Source organism: Penaeus vannamei, chromosome 39 (assembly GCF_042767895.1).
Source record: "Penaeus vannamei isolate JL-2024 chromosome 39, ASM4276789v1, whole genome shotgun sequence".
Taxonomy (NCBI): domain Eukaryota; kingdom Metazoa; phylum Arthropoda; class Malacostraca; order Decapoda; family Penaeidae; genus Penaeus; species Penaeus vannamei.
The window spans coordinates 8,324,051-8,345,930 of NC_091587.1; the positions used below are offsets into that span (position 1 = coordinate 8,324,051).

At 39.1% G+C, this 21,880-nt stretch overlaps 2 protein-coding genes across 2 annotated transcripts in view; both read left to right on the forward strand.

The window, feature by feature from the left end:
* Nucleotides 1-5,228, forward strand: part of LOC138860121 (prefoldin subunit 2-like) — a 7,302-nt gene extending 2,074 nt beyond the window's left edge. Inside the window, exons 2-3 of the mRNA XM_070117102.1 lie at nucleotides 2,218-2,341; nucleotides 3,402-5,228. Of these exons, the coding sequence (XP_069973203.1) occupies nucleotides 2,218-2,341; nucleotides 3,402-3,584 (307 nt within the window). The 3' untranslated portion in view covers nucleotides 3,585-5,228. The remainder of the gene's footprint in view (nucleotides 1-2,217; nucleotides 2,342-3,401) is intronic.
* Nucleotides 5,229-14,446: 9,218 nt separating this feature from the next.
* LOC113820808 (KICSTOR complex protein SZT2) lies at nucleotides 14,447-21,880 on the forward strand (the record flags this gene model as incomplete). The annotated part of the gene is given in 13 exon segments (XM_070116698.1): nucleotides 14,447-14,587; nucleotides 15,874-16,008; nucleotides 16,385-16,658; nucleotides 16,816-16,994; nucleotides 17,313-17,523; nucleotides 17,930-18,150; nucleotides 18,391-18,503; nucleotides 18,772-18,931; nucleotides 19,253-19,358; nucleotides 19,558-19,807; nucleotides 20,048-20,212; nucleotides 21,337-21,447; nucleotides 21,781-21,880. Coding segments are annotated over 13 exon segments (2,064 nt in total), but the record flags the coding sequence as incomplete, so codon positions are not given.

The window sequence follows — 21,880 nt, forward strand, 5'->3', positions numbered from 1 at the left end:
TTAAAGATACAAATTGGGTTTACTGCATGGTTGAAGTGAGAGAGGCTGGGAAGTTAGAAAGTTCTGGAGCTGGAACATTGTTTTTGTATTTTCACAGAATTTAGTATTATCCCAGAGATTGTACCAATTTCCACTATTATACTGGGAAATTATTTTAAAACATAAGGAGTACCAAACAAACTTATGGAACTAGCAATAAGTACTGTGACAACAGAACTGTTAAATTTACCAGTAGATGGCTAGCCATATATGAGTATGGATGTAACAAGTATTTCTGAACATTTGGTAAAATATAGGGCTTTTTGAGCTGGGAATTTTCTTGCGTAAAATCTCGAGAATTTTTCTTGCTTTCTCAAGCGACCCCTGTAGATGGCTTGACTTTCACTTGTTAAGTCGTGTAATGTCACCATGGCAACAGTGTCATACTGGTTACAAGCATGCAGATGTGGGCATTGGCCAAGAACTCCACTAAATATTTCATCAGAAAATTTTTTATAGTTTCTATTTCTGTAATTTCCAGAACATATCTAAACTGATTGAAAGTAGCAGAAAATGCAATGAGATAATGGAGATTATGGGAACAAGTTTTATTTTCTTATAAATCATAAATCATCATATATGTATCTTTTATACTCCTCTCTGTAAATTGAGAATAATAGAAATAATGACAGCTTAAATGATATTGATGTTGAAATTGACATTGATATTGATAATAGTTATTATTATTATCATTATCATTATTATTATTAGCATCATCAGCATCTGCATTTATGTTATTAGTGTTACAGTTTGTGTTATTACAAAGAGAATAATCCAGCCAACAGTTCTTGAAGACAGGTCTTTTATCAAAATTTCCTTTAAGATCCTTCTGTTGATACTATGTTCATTGACTATTATTTTCAGATTCATAAAAGCATATGTATGGAAATAGGTAGGCCTATATTTAAATTCAGTAATGTTAATTTATTTTGATACCACATCAGAGTGTAAGGGTTGCTGGTGGGAAGTGTGTGTGTCACAATTTTAGAGGCGCTGTATATGCATATTGGAGAAAATATGCCTTGTAAAGAGGTTAGGGTAGAAAAATTTATTTAAAATGTTTATTGTGGAAGACTTGAGTTTAAGTGTAGAATTTTTCAGGTTTGACATTTGATAGAGCCGTTTGTGCGAACACACTGTGCAACACTGCTCAAACTCTAGTTCTTTTATGCAGCGATTGGTGTAGTTCTTAGCCTCAGAGCAAGAATTCTTGACCAAACAAACCCCTGCTTAAAATGCATATAGTTTTGGTATAGTTCTATATAGATTAAGATACAGAAGTATATCAAATGTACAATGGATTTCAAAGAGAGTGACAGTGATTTGCCATTTTGTCATGGTGTCAATGTAATTTTTTATTGCCCACAACACATGATTTTTTATTTTCTCCAAGTCATTGTGGCCCTTTTATATGTTTTTACCTTTATTTTTGCTTTCTTAAACTAGAGAGAAAAAAGATAGCCAAGTCATGTTTTCAAGCATTTATTGAAGATTCATACAACTTTTTTTTTGGGGGGAGGGGAGCTTCTATTGTAGATGGCTGCTAGAGTTAGCATTTTTCAAATTGAAGTACATAGAGATTTTTTTTTTTGGGGGGGGGGGATGCTACTCCCAGTTTGAGTTGTCCTGTTTACTTGGTCTAAAAAGAAGTGCAGTATTAACCCTAGCCACTAGGGAGGGTATGTACCCACATGCCATGCCCACTGTGAGTTTATTATTAGTTTATTATTTTTCTTTATACATCGATGGCTCCACATGTAGTAGTCAATGACTAGTACTAGCTATCTCTCCATTTGCAACTTTTCCTTGATTTTTGGGATATTCTATTTTACTTTATATTGACTGAAGTTATTATTATTATTTTTATTTTTTATTTTTTTTTTACCCTTTACATTTGATATTTTTACATATTTTTTCTTGCAATAGAATTGGAAATGAACTTTTCTTATTACTGTTGGGAAAAATTGTGGCAACAAGGCCCTTATAAATTAGTGAGGTGATGTGTATATTTTTCACATAGTAAACAACTGTAAAGATGAAACTTCTCTGTTTCTTCTCTGTTTTTCTTACATAAGTACCTTTAGATATTTATTTGAAGTAACAATTTTAGGAGGCTTTGTACAAAGAAAAATCTGATGCATAAAAATGAGTTAATAATTTCATGTTTTTTTCCTGCAGGGTTGTTATAGAAACTCTTACCGAGGTCTGCCCAGATCGAAAGTGTTTCCGTATGGTTGGAGGAGTCTTAGTAGAAAGAACCGTCGCAGAAATTCTACCAGCTCTCACAAACAATAGGGACCAGGTTAGTTACTCTTTTGTTACAGTTAATTCCACACTCTGACACGAAATCCTCCAAAAATTGGTATTCTGTAAAGACAAAAAAAATGTTGACTGGTGTTTATAGTTTATATTCTTTAAAAATGTCCTTTAAAAACAAGTGTGAATCCAGTCTAACCAATGTATGTGCTAAGCCAACTTTTTTTTTTTTTTTTTTTTTTTTTTTTTTTTTTTTTTTTTTGCACCAGTGCTTGTGGAACAGACTATAGCATTGCAGTAAGAGAGTGCAAGTTGGTATTGCAGCATTTATGTCAATGCATGTTTTAAATGGCATTACATGAAACTATTTCATATAAGTTAGGAAAAGGGAAACATAGTACCATAAACTGACTGAATATTATTTATTGAATTTTGACAACTTCAGAAGCAGACATTTATTTCTCACTCTAACACATTAAGTGCAATTTGAGTGTCAGTGAGTTTCTGCCTAATAGTGACATTTTAAATAGTGGTGACATTTTATTTATTTTCTATATATAGCTTTTTACATATATGTTTGTATCGATGTATGTAGGTACAGAGATAGGCAGTATTGCAGTACATATCTATATGTCTGTATATGTATATATGATTATATATGTGTGAATACATATAAATGTATATGTATATGTGTTTATATGTATATGTGTATATGCATATAAATGTATGTGTTTATATGTATATGTATGTATGTATGTATGTATGTATATATATATATATATATATATATATATATATATATATATATATATATATTAGTTTTTATGAATATGTATATATGTATATGTATGTGTATATATGAGCATATAGGAAGATTGTCAATTTTTATATCAATGCCATGAATTTCTTGATATTGAGTGTCAAGCTGGGAGAGGTGAACATGGCGTATTTTGACTAACCAAATGCCTTGGAACCCCAACCCTTTTCTTAAGCTATGTTTTGATTATACTCATTTTCTTCTGCCTTCCAGTAATGAAACATAGATGCTTTCGTAATCCAAATCATAGTAAACAGGTCCCTTTACCTTCTTTTTCATTTCACTGCAGTTAACCAAGGTCATAGAGTCTCTGAATGACAAGCTCGTCGCAAAGGGGAAAGAGGTCAACGAGTACAGGGAGAAGCACGGAATTCGGATCAGGGGCCAGGACGACACACCAAAGGAGGACACTTCAACACAGTCAAATAACGCTCCCAGCACACAGGGTGTTCTGGTTTCAAACAAGTCCTAGTCAAGTCTCTCAGGGACGCTATGGCTCGACAACAATGGGGTTGTGTCTGCTGATGGCTAATCATATATGTCTTGTTGGATGTCAGACTTTTTTTAAAATGAGTCATTTGAGACCCCCAGTTTGTAATTAAGTAAGGCAAGCAGTGCTTTAGCACCATGGAACTCAAAAGGACATCCTCTCTATTTCATTTGACCAAATATTGGAAAAGAAACTGGTTTGTCTTGAGTTGTTCCTTTTTGTTACTGCTAAAGAAGCCTGCTGCTGGAAGTATCCATGCAGGATGTTCCTTGTGATCCATAATAGTGAAGGATAACTAATTATCTGGAGAATTTTCATTTGAGTTTTGACTGCCATTTACTGCTCCCTGGTGCACAAGAGAAGATGATGGTTTATTTGTCTAGTTTTCTTCAAGGCTACTGGATAGGCAATGTCACCACCACTGCCAAGAACTATGAAGTGTCCTCACTTAGGCTTTTATTGAAAATACCATTGCTTGATTCGGAAGTCCCTGTTATGCGCACCTATCCTGTGTAAATTATAATGTGCAGATTCAAGCTTCAGATTGTGCAGATGTTTATTAGAACCTATTCAAATTGTATTGGTTTTGCCAAGAGGAACTTTTACTTTTTTGTTGCTACATTTGTTTTATTGTGTTACCTGATGTTCCTTCAGGCTAGGTTATTTTTGAACATATCTAGCATATTTTCAGTACATATCCTTGCCAAGCATGATTCAGTTTTGACAGTATTCATGTAATCATTAGTGTCTTGATGTATCAGTTGGAATAGACGATGAATAAAATTAGATTGTGAATTTAGCTGTTCGAGAGATTTATGAACCCTGGAAGAACTCGTTCCATTTTGGAGATGATGATTGCATAACTTTAAAAGCTTTACAATTCATATCACATCAGAACTGTATCTGCTGTGGTATGAGAATTTGTTTTATCACTGTAAGACTTATGTTAGTCCTCTTTTGTATCTCCAGTGAGAGGAGAGAGGCCCACAGTTGGAGTTGGGAAAGAATTCCATGTTAGATGTGAGTATGGCATCAGTACCTCGTGGTTCTTAATGCCTATCAAATATTAACCGATTATAGACAGTAACAGTGCCTAAAAGGGCAAACCCAATAAATAGCTTCTACTTAATGTACTTTAATATTGCATTTTTTTTTTTTTTTTTTTTTTTTTTTTTTTTTTTTTTTTTTATTTTTTTTTGTTTTGCACAGGCTGGGAATTCTACATTTAACTACAAGGATTTAGTAATTTTGTTCTGTTTGTTCAGGGGTTGAAACACAAATTTACTTGCTAGTGGATAAAAATAAGGGAAGATTTTCACTAATATAAGAATCACAGAGGTATTGATGTCAATCCAAAGATGAACTTGTTTTTCAAATGTTGGATCCTTTGTGTGGTAAACCCAACTATTAATCAGTTGTAACTTGAAAAAAGTGTGTTGATTATGTTAAAAGAATTGAAAATAACACTGCTGTGAATGTATGTAATTAATAAAACCTAATTTGTAAATAATTGGTTGCAAATTGTATGATATTTGAGATGTTTCAGAAAGAAAACAAGAATATGATACTCACAGAACTTGAACAATAACACAAAATGCTTTTACATTTAAAGCTTAACATCATACAGCTTGTAGTTTCTTTTTCCTGGTGTTGAAAGACTAGATTTGGTGATGTTTAAATATCTAGTCAATAATTACTGAAATAGAATATTTTCTTATCTGTTTCATCCTTGTCCTCTTTTTAATCCTTAATCTGTCTTTTGTTTCTTTTCTATTTGACCTTGATGCTCATTGGCTTTGTTGTCTTTGTTTCCCTCTTCCTCCTCCTCCGTCATCGTCTTTTACATATTTTCTTTTTCCTTTCTTTCTTTGTATTTTCGTTTTGTTCTTTATCTTCGTATTTACTTTTTCTTCTTTGTATTTTCTTATTTTCTCCTTCATAATTTTTGTCTTTTATTTTATTTTCCTTCTTCCTCCTCCTCTTCATTCTCTTCTTTCTCTTCTTCCTCCTCATTCTCTTTCTGTTCCTTTTCTTCTGCTTCCTCCTTCCTCTTCTTCCCTCCTCCACTTCATCTTCCCCTTCTTCCTCCAACCTCTTCATCTTTCCTCTTCCTTTTCCTCCTTCCTCCCATTTTCTTCCTTTTTGTCTACCCCCCCAATCCCTTGCTCGTTGTTGTCATGGGAGGGGGGGGCTCAGGATACAAAGACCGAGCCCCAATGCTGGGATTTCCTTTGCCTTAGGCCTCAGCCCTCGCCAATGTCAAAACTCTTGGCGCTTTGGACATCCTGCCAAACACTACTGTTCCACAGACCGATGCCCCATATGTGCCCAACCCGGTCATAACCGATCAAACTTATGCACAAACACATACATGTGCTAACTGCGGTGGCCCCCATAATGCATTTTATAGAGGCTGTCCCACTTAGAAGTTCGAATCTGAGGTAGCGCCCCCCCAATCCCCTGCCGGTTGTTGTCGTGGGGGGGCTTAGGAGACGGAGACTGAGACCCAATGCAGGGATCCCCTCTGCCTAGGGCCTCCGCCCTCGACTTAACTAATTTTGCATGGTCTTTTCCCCCTCCAGCTTTTGTTTCCATCCCGTCTCCATCCCCTTCTACTATCTACTTCCTAAGGTGTGAGAGCTGTGCTGAGAGGATGAAAGACTGACCTTGTGCCAGTCCTGAACGGCCTGCGGGAACTATGGGCACGGTACTCCCGACTAATCTAGCCCTTACCTTTCACTAGCGATGGAGGTGGACCAGGTAATGGCTTTTATATAATCCAGGTTACCCATGACCAGTAATGAAAATGTAATCCCTTTATTAGAGGCAATGAGGCTAGCCCCTTTATCAAATAGCCCCAATCCAGGCACTCCTTTGACCACGGCTCCGAACACTGAAACAACTACCTCCTACTCAATGCCTACTAGTGCATTAGCCACCCAAGCAGAGAATCTCCAGAAGACATTCCTACCCACCCAACTTCCTCAAATAAATCAACTCTACCCCCGCAACCTTCATCAAACAACCAATCCTCCCTTATTACTACCTTGCAGCCTTATTCTCCATCATTCAGTAATACTCCTTCTTCCACATGTCCCCGACCATCCGCCACCACCAACCCTACAGATATCTTAAATACTCTGTTTAGCCCAGCTAAATGCGACCGATTTTTTGTGATCTCTTCTACAGCTCCTTACTCAGGCAACACACTTCTCTTTCAACAATGCCTCCAAAAACAAGTATACCAGACGCGATCGCTCCCGTCTTGTAACAGTCAGATCAGAAACTGAATCTATAGCACTATTAAAGTTAACTGATCATTCTGGCAATCCCATTCCTGCAGAACCTCATCCAACCCTTAATACCTGTACCGGAACTGTCTCTCTCCCCCCAGCAAACTGCCCAGTTGATACCAAAGACTGGTCAGACTGGAGAAGACTTATTAGGATGCCTCAAAGACCAAGATGTGAAATCAGTACATTGCTACACCATTCCTCCTAAAGGTCACCGAAAGAATCCGACCAACATTGCCAAAATTACCTTCCGTACACATGACCATCCCTTACGTATCTACATTGGTGGACAATCCCTCCCTGTTCGACCATACCAACCTCCTCCCCGTCAATGTCAAAACTGTTGGCGCTTTGGACATCCTGCCAAACATTGCCGTTCCACAGACCGATGCCCCATATGTGCCCAACCTGGTCATAATCAAACTGCTCAGCACAAACACGTACATGTGCTAACTGCGGCGGCCCCCATAATGTATTTTATAGAGGCTGTCCCACTTACAAGTTTGAATCTGAGGTAGCAACTCTCAGATACAAAAATGGTCTCACTTTACGTGAAGCCAGACAGGAAGCACGTCGACAAGGTTTCTCTCATACTCCATATTCTAGCAACATCGTTCGCTCAGCCCTTCCCCCTCCACCCCAAAATGTCCCCATTTCCACTTCTACATTCTACATCCCTCAGACCAATTCCTTTGCCACTCTAAACCCAGACACCCCAATCTCAACCACAGCTCCAATCTCAACTACAGCCCCAACACCAACCCCTCTCCCTCCCCGCACTACCCGCAGTAGACAGACTAAACGTTCTAACCCTTCTTCCCCTACACCACAATCACCTCCACCTACCTTTACCTTTAATCCTGAGACACCAGTCTCCTCTTCCCCCCTCATAAGAAAATCTTTATCCCACAAAACTCTCCAACCAACTCCATTGCAGAAACAATAACCTTCTCACAAAACTCTCCAACCAACTCCACTGCAGAAACAATGGATGACATTCAAAGTTATATGCTTGAGACACAAGATCCCATAACTCATGCTCCTTCCACACTTGAAGTGGTTGCCGATATTCATACCCCTCCTACTAATACTCCCCCTACACCCCTTCCTCCTACTCCCTCTCAACACAATCCAACCCCCTCAATTCCGTCCACCTCCGATATCCATCCTCCCAATACCCATCCTCCTGATATCCATCCCCCTCTTATTCACAACACCCCTACACCCCTTCCTCCTAATCCCTCCCAAGACAACACATCCCCTTCAACTCAAACTATCCATCCTTCCGATATCCACCCACCTACCACTAATACTGCCCCACACCACTTCCGCCTACTCCCTCCCAACACAACCCACCCCCTTCAACCCCAACTATACGCACATTCTCCCTTCCTCCATCCCCTCTACCCTTTCCACTCCCTCCCGGATACACACGGGAATCACTCATGTCACAACACCCGCTAGCTCCTTCCCCCCCAAATTCCCCAACACGTACTGGCGCTATAACACAAAATAACTAAGATATAGCTCTCCTACATTGGAATATTCGCGGTTCCCGTTCTCACAGACCAGACCTATGTCATATCCTTGCTTCTTATAACAACCTGTTCTCCTTCTGCAGACACATAAATATCCTTCACTTGATCTAACTCCCTTACTTAAACCACCATAACCCTTTCCCTCATCAACCCCCTTACCCATCTTCAACTTTCCATCATTACTCTAGATAGTTGACGCATAGCAACTATCACCTGACATCACCCTTCACTATACCTTCCTATAGTGCTATATGACCTTAGATGTCTAGCACATTTATTTCGCTTTTAACCATTTTAACCATCCTCCTGATATCCATCCCCCTCTTACTCATAGCACCCCTACACCCCTTCCTCCTAATCCCTCCCAAGACAACACATCCCCTTCAACTCAAACTATCCATCCTTCCGATATTCATCCTCCTAACACTAATACTCCCCACACATCTACTCCCTCCCAACACAACCCACCCCCTTCAACCCCAACTATACGCATATTCTCCCTCCATCCATCCCCTCTATCCTTTCCACTCCCTCCCGGATACACACGGGAATCACTCATGTCACAACAATGCCCTTCCCCAGATTCCCTACCTCCTGATACCCCTCCTTTACACCCCCTAGCTCCTTCCCCCCAGATTCCCCAACATACCAGCATTTTCACTCATAAAATAACTAAGATATAGCTCTCCTACATTGGAATATTCGCGGTTTCCGTTCTCACAGACCAGACCTACGTCATATCCTTGCTTTTTATAATCCATCTATTATCTGCCTCCAAGACTTTCCTCACACATCCTCCTATTCCAATTCCCAATTACCCTTTTATCTCTTCCCCACACTCCCTTTATGTCTCGTCTATACTTATCCATCATAAAACACCTTATGTCATACCTCCCATACAAACTACTGTCCCGTGCACAGCTATTCGCATCTTTCTTCGCCGCTGGATCACAGTAATTTCAGTCTACTTCTCCCCATCCCATCCCATTGACTTTACTGCCTTTGAAACTCTAATTTCCCAACTCCAACCACCTTTCCTCGTAGTTGGTGATTTCAACTGCCGCCACATTCTGTGGGGTGACTCTACCACCATCTCTCGAGGCCGATCTCTAGAACACTTCCTCTTCACAAATAACCTAATAATTCTTAATTCAGATCGCCCCACACACTTTGACATGCGCACGCAATCCTTTTCATGCCTTGACCTCTCTCTATGCTCTCCTATTCTACATTTAGATTTCCATTGGTCAGTTCTAGACCACTTCCCCTATAGTGACCACTTCCCAGTACTCCTTTCTCCTACTTCATATGTACCATTTCCTAATCCACCACGCTGGTGCTTTGATAGAGGTGACTAGCATACTTCCACTTCACTCTCAACTATACCTATCCCTCCACCCGCCTCACCGTCCATTTCAGACATGCTACAATGTTTTACAACCACGATCCTATGAGCTGCCTATACAGCCATTCCTCGAACTTTAAGACCTTATACCTCTAAACATGTTCCATGGTGGAATTCTGATTGCACCAAAGCGCTTCGCTTAAAACGAGCAGCCTGGAACAGCTGTCGCTACAAACGAGGCACCCCTCACCAGCTATCAGCCCTTATTTCCTTTAAAAGAGCATCTGCCCATCTTCGCCGTACAGTTAAAAACAGCAAAACAAATAGCTGGCAAAATTATGTTTCCTCAGTTACATCTTCTACATCTATTTCAGCTACTTGGCGACGGATCCATAAATTCTCAGGCAAACATCCCCCCCATCCTGCACCCGTCCTACATATTCGAGATACTCTAATTTCTGAGCCTATTGAAGTAGTTAATGAACTGGGCAACTATTTCAGCCAGGTCAGTAGTGGCTCTCACCTTTCACAACACTTTTCTTCCATTAAAGCCATTAAGGAACGCACCTCTTATCACCTTCACTCTATCCTCTGATGAGTCCTATAATGCTCCTTTTTCTTCTTCTGAACTCAGCGCTGCATTACAGTCGTGCCGCAACACTCATGAAGGCCCTGATGGTATTCACTATCGTATGCTCCGACACCTCCCATCGTCTCTATCCTTCCTTTTAACTATTTTCAACCACATATGGACATCAAGAAATTTTCCTTCTCATTGGCGAGAAGTTCTTATCCTACCTTTCTTGAAACCCAATAAATCAGGTACCCTACCCCAAGAATACCGCCCCATAGCTCTAACTAGCTGCTTGTGCAAACTATTAGGACGAATGGTTAACTTCCGCTTAATGTGGTATCTTGAATCTCATAATCTCCTTTCCCCTTCCCAATTAGGTTTCCGACGTGCCCGAAGTACAGCAGACCCACTTGCCCATTTCGAGACATATGTTACATCTGCATTTGCACGCCTTGAATCCGCATTAGCCATATTCTTTGATCTAGAAAAAAACATATGATACCACATGGCGGTACCACATCCTCCAACAATTGTCCTCCCTAGGTTTACGTGGAAACATGGGTGTCTTCATAAAATCTTTCCTTTCTAAACGTACTTTCCAGGTCAAGATTGCCTCTTCCACGTCATCATCCTTTCCTCAATTCGAAGGCGTCCCACAAGGAAGTGTACTTAGTACCACTTTATTCCTTCTTGCTGTAAATGACATTGTCTCAGTCCTACCACCAGAAGCCCGGGCATCACTATATGATGACTTAACCATCTATGCATCTGGCACATCCATACCAGATCTCTGTCAATTCCTTCAGTCTGCAATAACATCAGTAACTTCTTGGGCCACTAACCATGGCTTTCGCTTCTTTACCTCTAAATCTTTCCCCATCCTTTTCTCTCGCTCACGTAAAAGTCCCAAACCTCCACTCTTCTTATATAACGCTCCATTCCAATACTGTTTTTTTCTGGCAAATTCCTAGGCGTTATATTTAACTCCAAATTGTCCTGGCGAGACCATATATTGTGCATTAAAGAAAAAGCTCAACGCCGCCTCCGAATCTTACAAACTCTTTCCCGCATCTCCTGGGGCTCAGATCGCAAAACTCTCCTCCATTTTCATGTTACCTTAATCCTCTCCACTCTATATTATGGATGCCATATCTACTCCTCTGCCTCAACCTCCCTTCTTGCTCACCTTGATACAATCCACCACAGCGGTCTCCGCTTAGCCCTAAACGCCTTTCGCTCCTCTCCGGTTGAAAGCCTGTATACTGAGTCTGGCATGCCATCCCTCTCTCGACGTCGAGCCCTTCTCTCTCTCCGATGCTATGCTCGATTTCACCAACTTTCCCTTATCAAACTAACTATTCCACAATCCTTGCTTCCTGCCTTTACCTCTTCCCCACTTTTACCAACTCCTCTCCCCGTACGCATGGATACCCTCCTCTCCCATTCCCCCTTCCCTCACCTCCGACCTCTCCAACTTTCTGTCCATTCCATTCCTCCATGGCTTATACCTAACCCCTGTATTTACTCCTGTTTTCCCTGACCCACCAAAATCAGATATCTCTATATCCTTCTCACTCATTTCCTTGGCCATGTCTCCACCCATTCCTCCAGCATTCATGTTTACACTGACGGTTCCAAATCCATCTCAGCAGCTGGATTCGCAGTAATATTCCCAAATAGCACTTTCAAATACACCCCACCTCCTGAATCTAGTGTCCTTACTACAGAACTGTATGCACTCCTTATTGTCTTAAGACGCATATACTCACTCCCCTCTTCCTCTTTCACTACTTTCACTGACTCCCGTAACTCTTTAACCCTTAAAAAGTCTATGCACTCGACCCTTGTCTGTAAGATCCTGAACTGGTTGTTCTATATATCCACACGTCATAAATCTGTCAGATTTTGCTGGGTACCCAGCCATGTTGGAATCCTTGCCAATGAACAGGCAGATACTTTTGCACGCTATGCCGCAATGTGCACATCACATATTCCAGCTACGGATTATTACCCCCACTTTAAAACCTTCTTGTATACCCGATGGGAGACGTTGGGAGACGGCCCTCGCACGCATACGTATTGGCCACACTCGCCTAACACACGCCTATCTAACGTCACGCTCAGACCCGCACCTATGTCCTCTATGTAACGTCCCTCTTTCAGTCCCACACATTCTCTTGTCCTGTCCACGCTTTAATACAGCACGTACCTCTGCTTTTCCACACCTATTCTCCCTTCACCGACCTCCCAACATATCAGACATCCTTACAGAATCCCACAACTTCTGCCTTGACAACCTGCTCTCCTTCCTCAGACGCATAAATTCCTTCACTTGATCCAATTCCCTTACCTAAACCACCATAACCTATTCCCTCGTCAACTCCCTTACCCATCCTTAACCTTTCAACATTACTCTAGATAGTTGACGCATAGTAACTAGCACCCTTTATTATACCTTCCTATAGTGCTATATAACCTTAGATGTCTAGCACATTTATTTCGCTTTTAACCATTAACCATTTTATCTACCTCCTCCCCCTCTTTCTCCTCATTTTCCTCCTCCTCCCTCCTCCTCTTCCATTTCCTCCTCCTCCTCCTCTTCCTTTTCCTTTACTTCCTCTCCCTCTCCCCTCTCTCTTCTTCCTCTTGTCTTCCCCCTCCTCTTCCTTCCTCTTCCCCCTACTTCACCTCTTTTTCCTCTTCTTCCTCCTTCTCCTGTACTCTTCCGCTTCCTCCTGTTCACGTAAAATGAGGCCAAGTTTGAATCTGAGATTTGCCTCCTCAGACTGAAACTTGTAGGTAAGACAGCTCCTAAAAATTAATTATGGGAACCACGAAATTGGTTGAGTACGTAGTGGGCATTGGGCAGTGGAGCAGCATTGATTGGCAGGGTGGCCTAGACGTCTGCACTGCTGGCATTGACAGGAGGGAGAACACTCTCCGCCAATTTTAAGCATCAAGGGGAGAGATCATGTCTATGGAAAGTAATTTTGGTAATACTGGTGGAATGGTGTAATAATGTGCTGTGTTAAAAAAAATCTGGGATAATTCCCCTGGGTAAGGAAAGGACATACAGCACTTTAATAACGTATTGTGGCGAAAAGGTAAAAAAAAGAATTCACGATTCGGACGCAATGTAGATGTCAAAGGTTGTACAACACTAGGTTACTGTGGTAGTGGAAAAGGTAAAGAGGGAAAAGCAAACGAATTGCAAAAGCCGTTCAGGACCGACACAAAGCCAGCCTTTCATCCTTTCAGCACAGCTCTCACACTTTAGGATGTGGACAGAAGAGGATGAAAAAGAGGAAGGGTAGATGAGCAGAAAAGACCGTGCAAAAATTGTTGAGGCGAGGGCTGAGGTCCAAGGTAGGGTCATCAACAATCATGCATAAAAATGTCGCCTACTCTTCTCATCCATAGGGCTATTTTGATGATTGTTCAATGAAAATATAACCATTAAAATCATTAGTTTCCACTTTTTTTTATTGAGAAGACCAAAATGAATAATAAACCTTATGTTTTTTTTTTTAAACAGAATGGCATCTTTTGTGACGTCATCAAAATCCGGCGTCATGACCTCCTCGAGTTGCTAGTGATCTAGACTCCCCCAGGTTGGCACGCCTGTGTGGGAAGAGCTGACTTGAAATGAGTTGACCTTTGACAAGAAGAAATAAAAGAATTGCAAAAAAATGCAGATTAAAACCTATAGTGATAACGGCAAATATGATAATAATGATAATAATAATGATAATGATAATAGTTATAATGATAATGACGATAATAATGATAATAATAACAATAACAGTAATAGTAATAATGAGCATGATAGTAATGATGATATTATCATTATAATGATAATTGCAACCAAGGTCTATATAAGTACTTATATAGACCTTGATTGCAACAACGATATGTATAATAACAGGAGCAACAACAATGGCAGTTATCAAGAACGGTGAATGCCTATGAAAAAAGGAGAAAGAGGAAGAACAACCATACGAATAACGGACACTATAGCACAAGTAATTAAGCTATAGAATAAATATACTACCTATGACGGTATCAAAAAATATATAATCCGAATATACTTTATCCCCGTTACCCCTCCACGAGCCAGCGGGAGGTGGGAGGTCCTGTTACGCACACAGTCAGTCTAGATGTAAACAAACCCTGTATTTCATGTCCCAAGTCGCGAGATGACAACTACAGATGAAACAGTGCCTTCAGATGAGGAAGTGAGCTTTTAATTTGTCATGTGATGTGTAGTTTTTGGTGTTTTGTTAATGGGGATTAAAGAAATGTACTTTGTTTATAAGGGAGGTCGAGCACCTTTCTTGTCTCCTGTTATCAGATTACAGTTTATGACACTCGTTAGTTTTCACTTTTAATTCTTGAGAATGGACGGAAAGATGCATGAATTTTAGTAGTTTCATATTTAAATAAATGTTAGTCATTCTTTTGTTGGAAGATTTTTCTTGGGTCAGTATGCTGGGCATAACATATGAACTACGGTAGAATGACGTAAATACAAGATCAGCTGATTGCTTTAAAAAAGAAACATTTTGATAACCAAAGAAGTCAAGACAGTATGAATTTCAATACTTCAAGGTGATCATACCATAAGACAAAGATGTAAATAAGCAATGAGGTGTGACCTGACAGATAGTTTATATGAATATATGTTTAAACAAAACAAAACTAAAAAAAGATTTGAAAATGTTACTGTTTTTAGTACACATTATATGGTAATCTTTCGAATGCTTGTATCAACCCTGACAGACAAAACAGTTTGCAGCACATGGACCCTAGAACCTTTTTCAGAGATATCAAAGATGCAAAATATCCATTTTAAGACCATTGATTACAGAAGCCAGTTTGAAGTGAAATAGCAAATCCTATTGCTTAGCTGCTGAAGAAATAAAGTCTGAGAAAAGACCATGCAGTCTCATTTATGTGCATATAAATCTGTTAAGTTGTTCTATATTTTCCGGTGGCAATTAGCTTGTCGCGAGACATGATGCAGCGTGACACCAAAAGCTATCTTGTGATTGGAGGCGAGACAGGCCACTAAGCTCTGCCCATTTCTGTAACGTAATGGGAATGGCCACGGTTGATGCCTTGCTATTTTACTGTACTGGTTATTTTTCTGACAGGTACACAGTATTTTGGAATATGATATCCAATATGGCTTTTGAAATCTTATGGTGGGTAGTGCGGTATTATAGATATCGAATATAAGTGCGAATATGCATGAAATATCCAAAGTAGGAGGAATGCATCTGGCAACTCAAGAGGTGTCGTGTTTCCCGTTACCACTGGAAATGATGACATTGGTTCAAGGTTTCCTGATGTTTCACATTGGTAGAGCTTACATCAAGACATTTTAACTCCAGATTTGGGGCATTAGCTCCTGATATACAGTGCAACAGTCTGCTTTGTCCTTTTAGCAATTATTATGTGTATTAAGTATTTCCTTATAGTGTATGTAATGTGATATATTTCACTCTTTTTCTGTTCTCAGGGGGGAGAAGCCCTCGAAGCTGAACATGTCTACATCTTAATGAAAAAAGAGTATCGGATATCCCGAAATGTTCGTGCCGAGTGGTATTTGCAGCGAATAAATTCTGTGATAACAGTGCCAAGAAGGGAGAAATTAGTGAGTCATTACTTAATTTTATATATTTTTTGGTTTGTGCTGTTACATACTTCATATGTGTGTGTGTGTGTGTGTGTGTGTGTGTGTGTGTGTGTGTGTGTGTGTGTGTGTGTGTGTGTGTGTGTGTGTGTGTGTGTGTGTGTGTGTGTGTGTGTGTGTGTGTGTGTGTGTGTGTGTGTGCGCATGCATATGTGTGCATGCGCACGTATATGTGCGCATGCCTGTATGTGTGCATGCATGTGTATTCGTACATATATTTTTATGATTGTTTTACAAACTGGAATCTAAAGAATTGACAAAATTTTTACAAAATGTCTGATGAGTTTTATTAGATATTAGGAAAACAGTTAAGTAAAACTACATGTCTCTAATACAGAGTGACTGTGAGGAGGAGCTTGAAGTTGTATCCGTGATTCCTTTGGATGTGCCCCGAGAATGGGACTATGACACATCACATTTGTATAAGTACCGCATCACTCAACGAACTACCCTGCACTTCCTGTCAAGAAAATACAGACTTGTATTCTGCCTGGATCTCTCTCCATCCACATCAATTGTGGATGTGACGAAGGGCAGTGTTGTTCTGGATGAAGTATTTAGCACCTTGAAACAATGTCTGAAGGGCATAGTGCGGCCGTTTTATGTGCCAGGTTTGTTTAATCAGAATTTTCTGAAATTTGGGTATGGTAAAATGTTTTAAGATTTTTCAGTTGTCAAAATTTATATAGATTTGAAACTAAAACTGAAAACTGGAATGATGATATTTTTCATGAGATTATATAGTCATCCCCTTCTTCTCATCAACAGGAAGTCAGTTACTATTCCAGCCGAAGGTTTATTTGACCATCATTGCACACACGCCATTTTTCAAGTCCCAGTCACAGCAGGTTCTGGTGCAGGGATGGCTTCTGATGCTACACAACCTAGATGCTTTCCTTGACAGCATACATGCAAAACTCACAATGCTGGAAACGCAGTTGGCTGAGGTGAGAATGTCATGGCATGGTTTTGAGTAGTATAGAAGTTAAATAATTATAAAAATGATGATAAGCATAGTTACAAGAGTGATGAATATAGTTATGTAGAAATTTATGTTAACATGGTTTAAGATTTATTGAGAATTTGATTAGAACAATAGAAATTTACAAGATAGATTATAACAGATAACTGAAAATTATTTGAATAGTTATATGCAAGACCCAGGTCAACTATACAATGGAACAAAATGTGAGTGTTGTCAAAAGCATATTATTGAATCTGCCTTTCAATTTGATGATTTTAAAAATCTTGCTTCTTTACAACAGGCCACTGCACAGACATATGACCAAATGGATATTGCTCGGGATCAGTCCCAGCAGGCGAGAGAAAAGGTCACAGGGATGCTTTTTGATGAGACTGTTGACTTGGGTCCCACAACGGTCTCCAACCCCATGGTATCACCCGACATTGGTTTTGTCAACATGCTGCGTTATGGTATTGTTGCTCTCCAGCTACTACCAGAGAACAGTAGTGCAGGTTAGTGTTTGCACAAGACAAATTCGTCACTCATTTTTTTAGAAAGAAATAACAGTCTTTATATTAGATTGTGGTTAATATACTGATTTAAGTACATTGCATACTGGAACTGTAAGCTAGTAAAAACCTGGAGAGAAAGCTTTTTTTTATATGTTCTGCTTTTGCATCTTTTGACATTTTGACAATGGCATTGGTTCAAGTCCTCAAAAAGGGTATTATTGTATGTGTAGCATGAAAACTTCATTTTCATCTCACTAAGGGGATACTTTTATATAGCATTTATTACTAACAGTCTCTTTTTTATTGTTGTGAATGATTCCTATGTACTGTTTTGATATATAACTGAGAAAGTTTTGATATTTGAGATAAACCTTATAGTTGGATGAATAATATCTCTCTCCCCCAGGTATTGTTGTGATCACAGACGGTGTGATTAGTCTACCAGATGCAACCATGTTTGACATCCTACTGGTCCAGTTGCGAAACCAGACCATTGCATGCAGTTTTCTCCAGCTTGGTTCTGTCTACCATCCTCAGGCATCTCTAGGATATGTGCCTTTCTCTGACCTTATGCACTTCCTGGCAACGGCAACTTGTGGTGCTTACTTGGATACCCTACCTCCAATTGTGAGTTGTTTGTTTGTTTTCATAGGGATTTAATCAGAGTGAAATGTATACAGGCATTTTCATTTCTGTTAGTTAGTTGGGTAGGAAATAGCAAAATTTGATCCTGTTCCAATTTATTTGAATATGAGATAAGGTTATGAAAAGAACACAGTAACAAGATTTGTGTAATGATAGATGATGTGAAATAGAGTTGTAAATAATGTCATGTGTATTATTTATCTTATTGTTGCATAATTTCAGGAAGAGGATTATGTGTACCATATGAATGACTACCACAAGGCATTATTATCGTGGGGCTTCCAGAAGTTCATGAATGGACTTTCACCTGATAATGGATACTATGGAAATAATAGGTAATGCTAATACTTGACGATTACATTTTTTGTTTAAGTGTTACTAGCAACTTATGGATTATGAATAAGTATAGCTATTTTGACTGTTGTTATTTGTGTTGAGTTTGATTCGTATTTTTTATAAAGAATTTTGGGTTTACTGATCTTGAGTATCACAAAATGTGCTTCTCAGATACAGAAATACATTTACATCTTTATAAGATATAATCTTGATTACTTTCTTCATATTTTGTGCAAAATTTATTTTACATTATAATTGATATTGCAGGTTTTTCAATTTACAACCAATCGCTCAGGAGGCAACAGAACTCATCAGGAAGAAAGAAAGAGACACACAGTTGAACACATCCCTCAACGCTGTTCTCTCATGTCGTTTAAGGGAAGGTTATGCAATCAAGCAAGTGAACATAGCTGATGATCAAATACAGGTATTAGAATTACTTTATAGATTTAGGAAGGAAACCATTGCCTTGAGAAAATAAATGGTTTTTGTTATAGTGGGAATATTTTTTTTCACTCCTCAGGTATATACTGTTGGATTTGTATAAATGAAGAAAGTTTAGATGAACTTATATATACACATATGTTTTTAAAGTTTCAGTCTCATTAAGAACAAAGTCCCTATTCATGGTTCCAAAAACCTGTCCTCTGCTTGTACTATTTTTTTATCTGTTGAGGTAATATATTTTTGTTTTACAGTTCCTACCTCTTCTTTTTATGTAGTTGTAAATTTGTTTGTCTATTTTCAGCTGATCCTAGTTCTGCCCTGGAAATACTCAATATTCATAGAATATCATATAAGAGCAGCTTGGCCACCAACACAGTCCACAGTCTATACAGAAGTATGGATTGAGGGTAAGTAATTCATGGAGGATAAATTGCAATTCTCATGAGATTCTGTGTTTAAGAAGCTTCCTGGACATGAGTTACCTATTTTGCTAGTCTCTTTACTTCATTGGCACCATAACCAGATGAAGTTTATATCATTGATAATCTTTTTGCAAGTTTGTATCAGTTCCAGAGTGATGTAACAAGTGATTGAATCTCTTTGCAGCTACATATCAGTTCCTGAATGATGTAACCAATGACATAAACAGGCAGTTTCGATCCAAGTACAGGCAGCGCATGGTTGCTAAGTATTGGACTACCCTACAGCACCTTCGAGAAACTGACATGCTGCTAGTGGGGCTCCAGTCCTTTGCATCTAGTCCTACATTTTACACCATACCTGACTGTGTGAAAAATGGGTACCCAGTCTTTGATTTGAACCCTGGCAACAACAACCCCATCTCAGCTGCTGCTAGGTATTTATGGAGGAGTTATAAATGTTTTAGTACTTTCCTTTTCTTTTCAGTATTTAAATAGCAAAAGGCAGATCTTAGAGACTTTTCCAAAGAAAGGTTGTTTACTACGGATGGACAGTAGCTCAGGAAGAAGTTGAATTTGTTTGATTAATAATATTGTATATATTAGATTGTTTATGTTAGATCAATGAAAATGTATTTACCTAGATTTTCTTTTCTCTTTTCTTTTGTCTTTGACAGTGACCAGTTTCCCCAGTTTACAAACTTCTGGAAGCCAGTGTGTATGCTTGATATCAATATCTGGCAGAAGTGGATGCATACTCACCGCATAGGAGTTATTGTAGAGCATGACCATCCGTTACCCAAGAACCTCCATGTCCTCCATGTCACTAGCACCAGTGGCAGGTCAGTGTGTCAGTTTATGGGCCACTAATTAGGTTTTGTTTTATTTTCTTTAACATGCTTTTATTGTATGGATAGGAGATGATGGGTTAGATAATATTTATTATTTGTATTTTACAAGTTGTTTGAACAATGACAGTAAAACATGAGCACCTTTGATTTAGCCAGGCATGTTTCTGACCAACACCCAGTTTGACAAACCTCAGTCGTCATCACGTTTTCATAGCTACATTATGATTTTCAATTTCTCACATCTGTCTCCTTCCATTCCCTACCATACCTTCTTTCTTCCCATGGGATATGAATGTGTGTGAACATGCATATTTAGGTGATGAGTGTTTGAACATGTTTGGCAATAGGATTCTTTTGTTATTTGCTTTATTTTAGGTAGTAGTGTTATGTAGATATTCATTCTCATGGGAATGTATCTGCCATAATTGATTAGTACTGTAAAATAAGTTCATCAAGTGTAATTCAATACACTATGGTTAAGTAGATTTATTTGATTTAACCCGATCTGGTTGCATTATGGCAGTCACATGGCCGAAAATATGGGCATTAGGTTACATAGTGGCTGCTCTGCAGGGAGTGTGGTGCATAGGCTGGTGACAAGACTCTATGCCTCCCCTTTGCAAGGTTATTTTGCATAAACTTTTTTTTTTTTTCCCCCATTTTCCAATGTTCATATTTATCTGTTGATTTGCTTTATCCAGATGGTAATAGATTGTTTTCTTTGCACTGACTCCATATCATCTCTCTATGTAGTAAATAACTCAGTGCAAGAAAAAAATAATATGTAACATTTTGTTATTTGTGTCAGGAATACATTGCAGAGTATGGAAATGGTGTCCTACCTAGAGCTAGTGCTCTTCCAGTCAAGGCTTAAAGACATTACATTCCACACTTCATTGGCATTGGGAATAATGCAATAAGCCCCCTTCTAATGAGTCTAATCACCCTCTAAGAAGTCTGTTTACTTGTGGTGAGTCTTTTCTGTCACCCTGGCCTTTGCTCATCACAGCAGGTTCGCATCACCTGTTCGCCTGTGGCTATTTTGTCCCATGACTGCATGTTCATGTCACCCAGCCCTCGACCTGAATTTTTTCATGGGATACATGTTATTTCAGATATGGAATGGTACAGTGCCGTCAAGGAGAGCTGGCTCTCACTACGCTACTTGCCAAATGGTGTGACTTTGTACTGATTGAAAATCATTCCTACATAAAATTCTTGTACAAGTAAGTGTATGTTACTTTATTTGATAAAGGTTTAGATACAGTTAGCCAGATACAGTTAGCCAGTGGGACTTTGGTAATACCTGTATATAAGAGATTCTTGCATGTTAAAAGTAAGCAAATGTTTACATAAGGATTAAGTGAATATAGAGTTAATTAGATACAAGTGGTTTGGTATGAGAACAAAAACATTTTGATGAATTTAACTACTCATGGATTCCTATAACCTCATATTCATGGTATGTACTTGGATAATTGATATTGCTTAGTTTTGAATTGTGTCCTTGTATGGGTACGAATTTGTAAAACACAAACATTTATTTAAATTTTTCACAGGGATGATGATCGAGAGAAGCCACCCATGTCTTTCTTTGTGGTTCGCATAACATCGAAACCTCCCCCTTGTCTTGTTATTTGGCTGGCTTTCCTCGGAGGA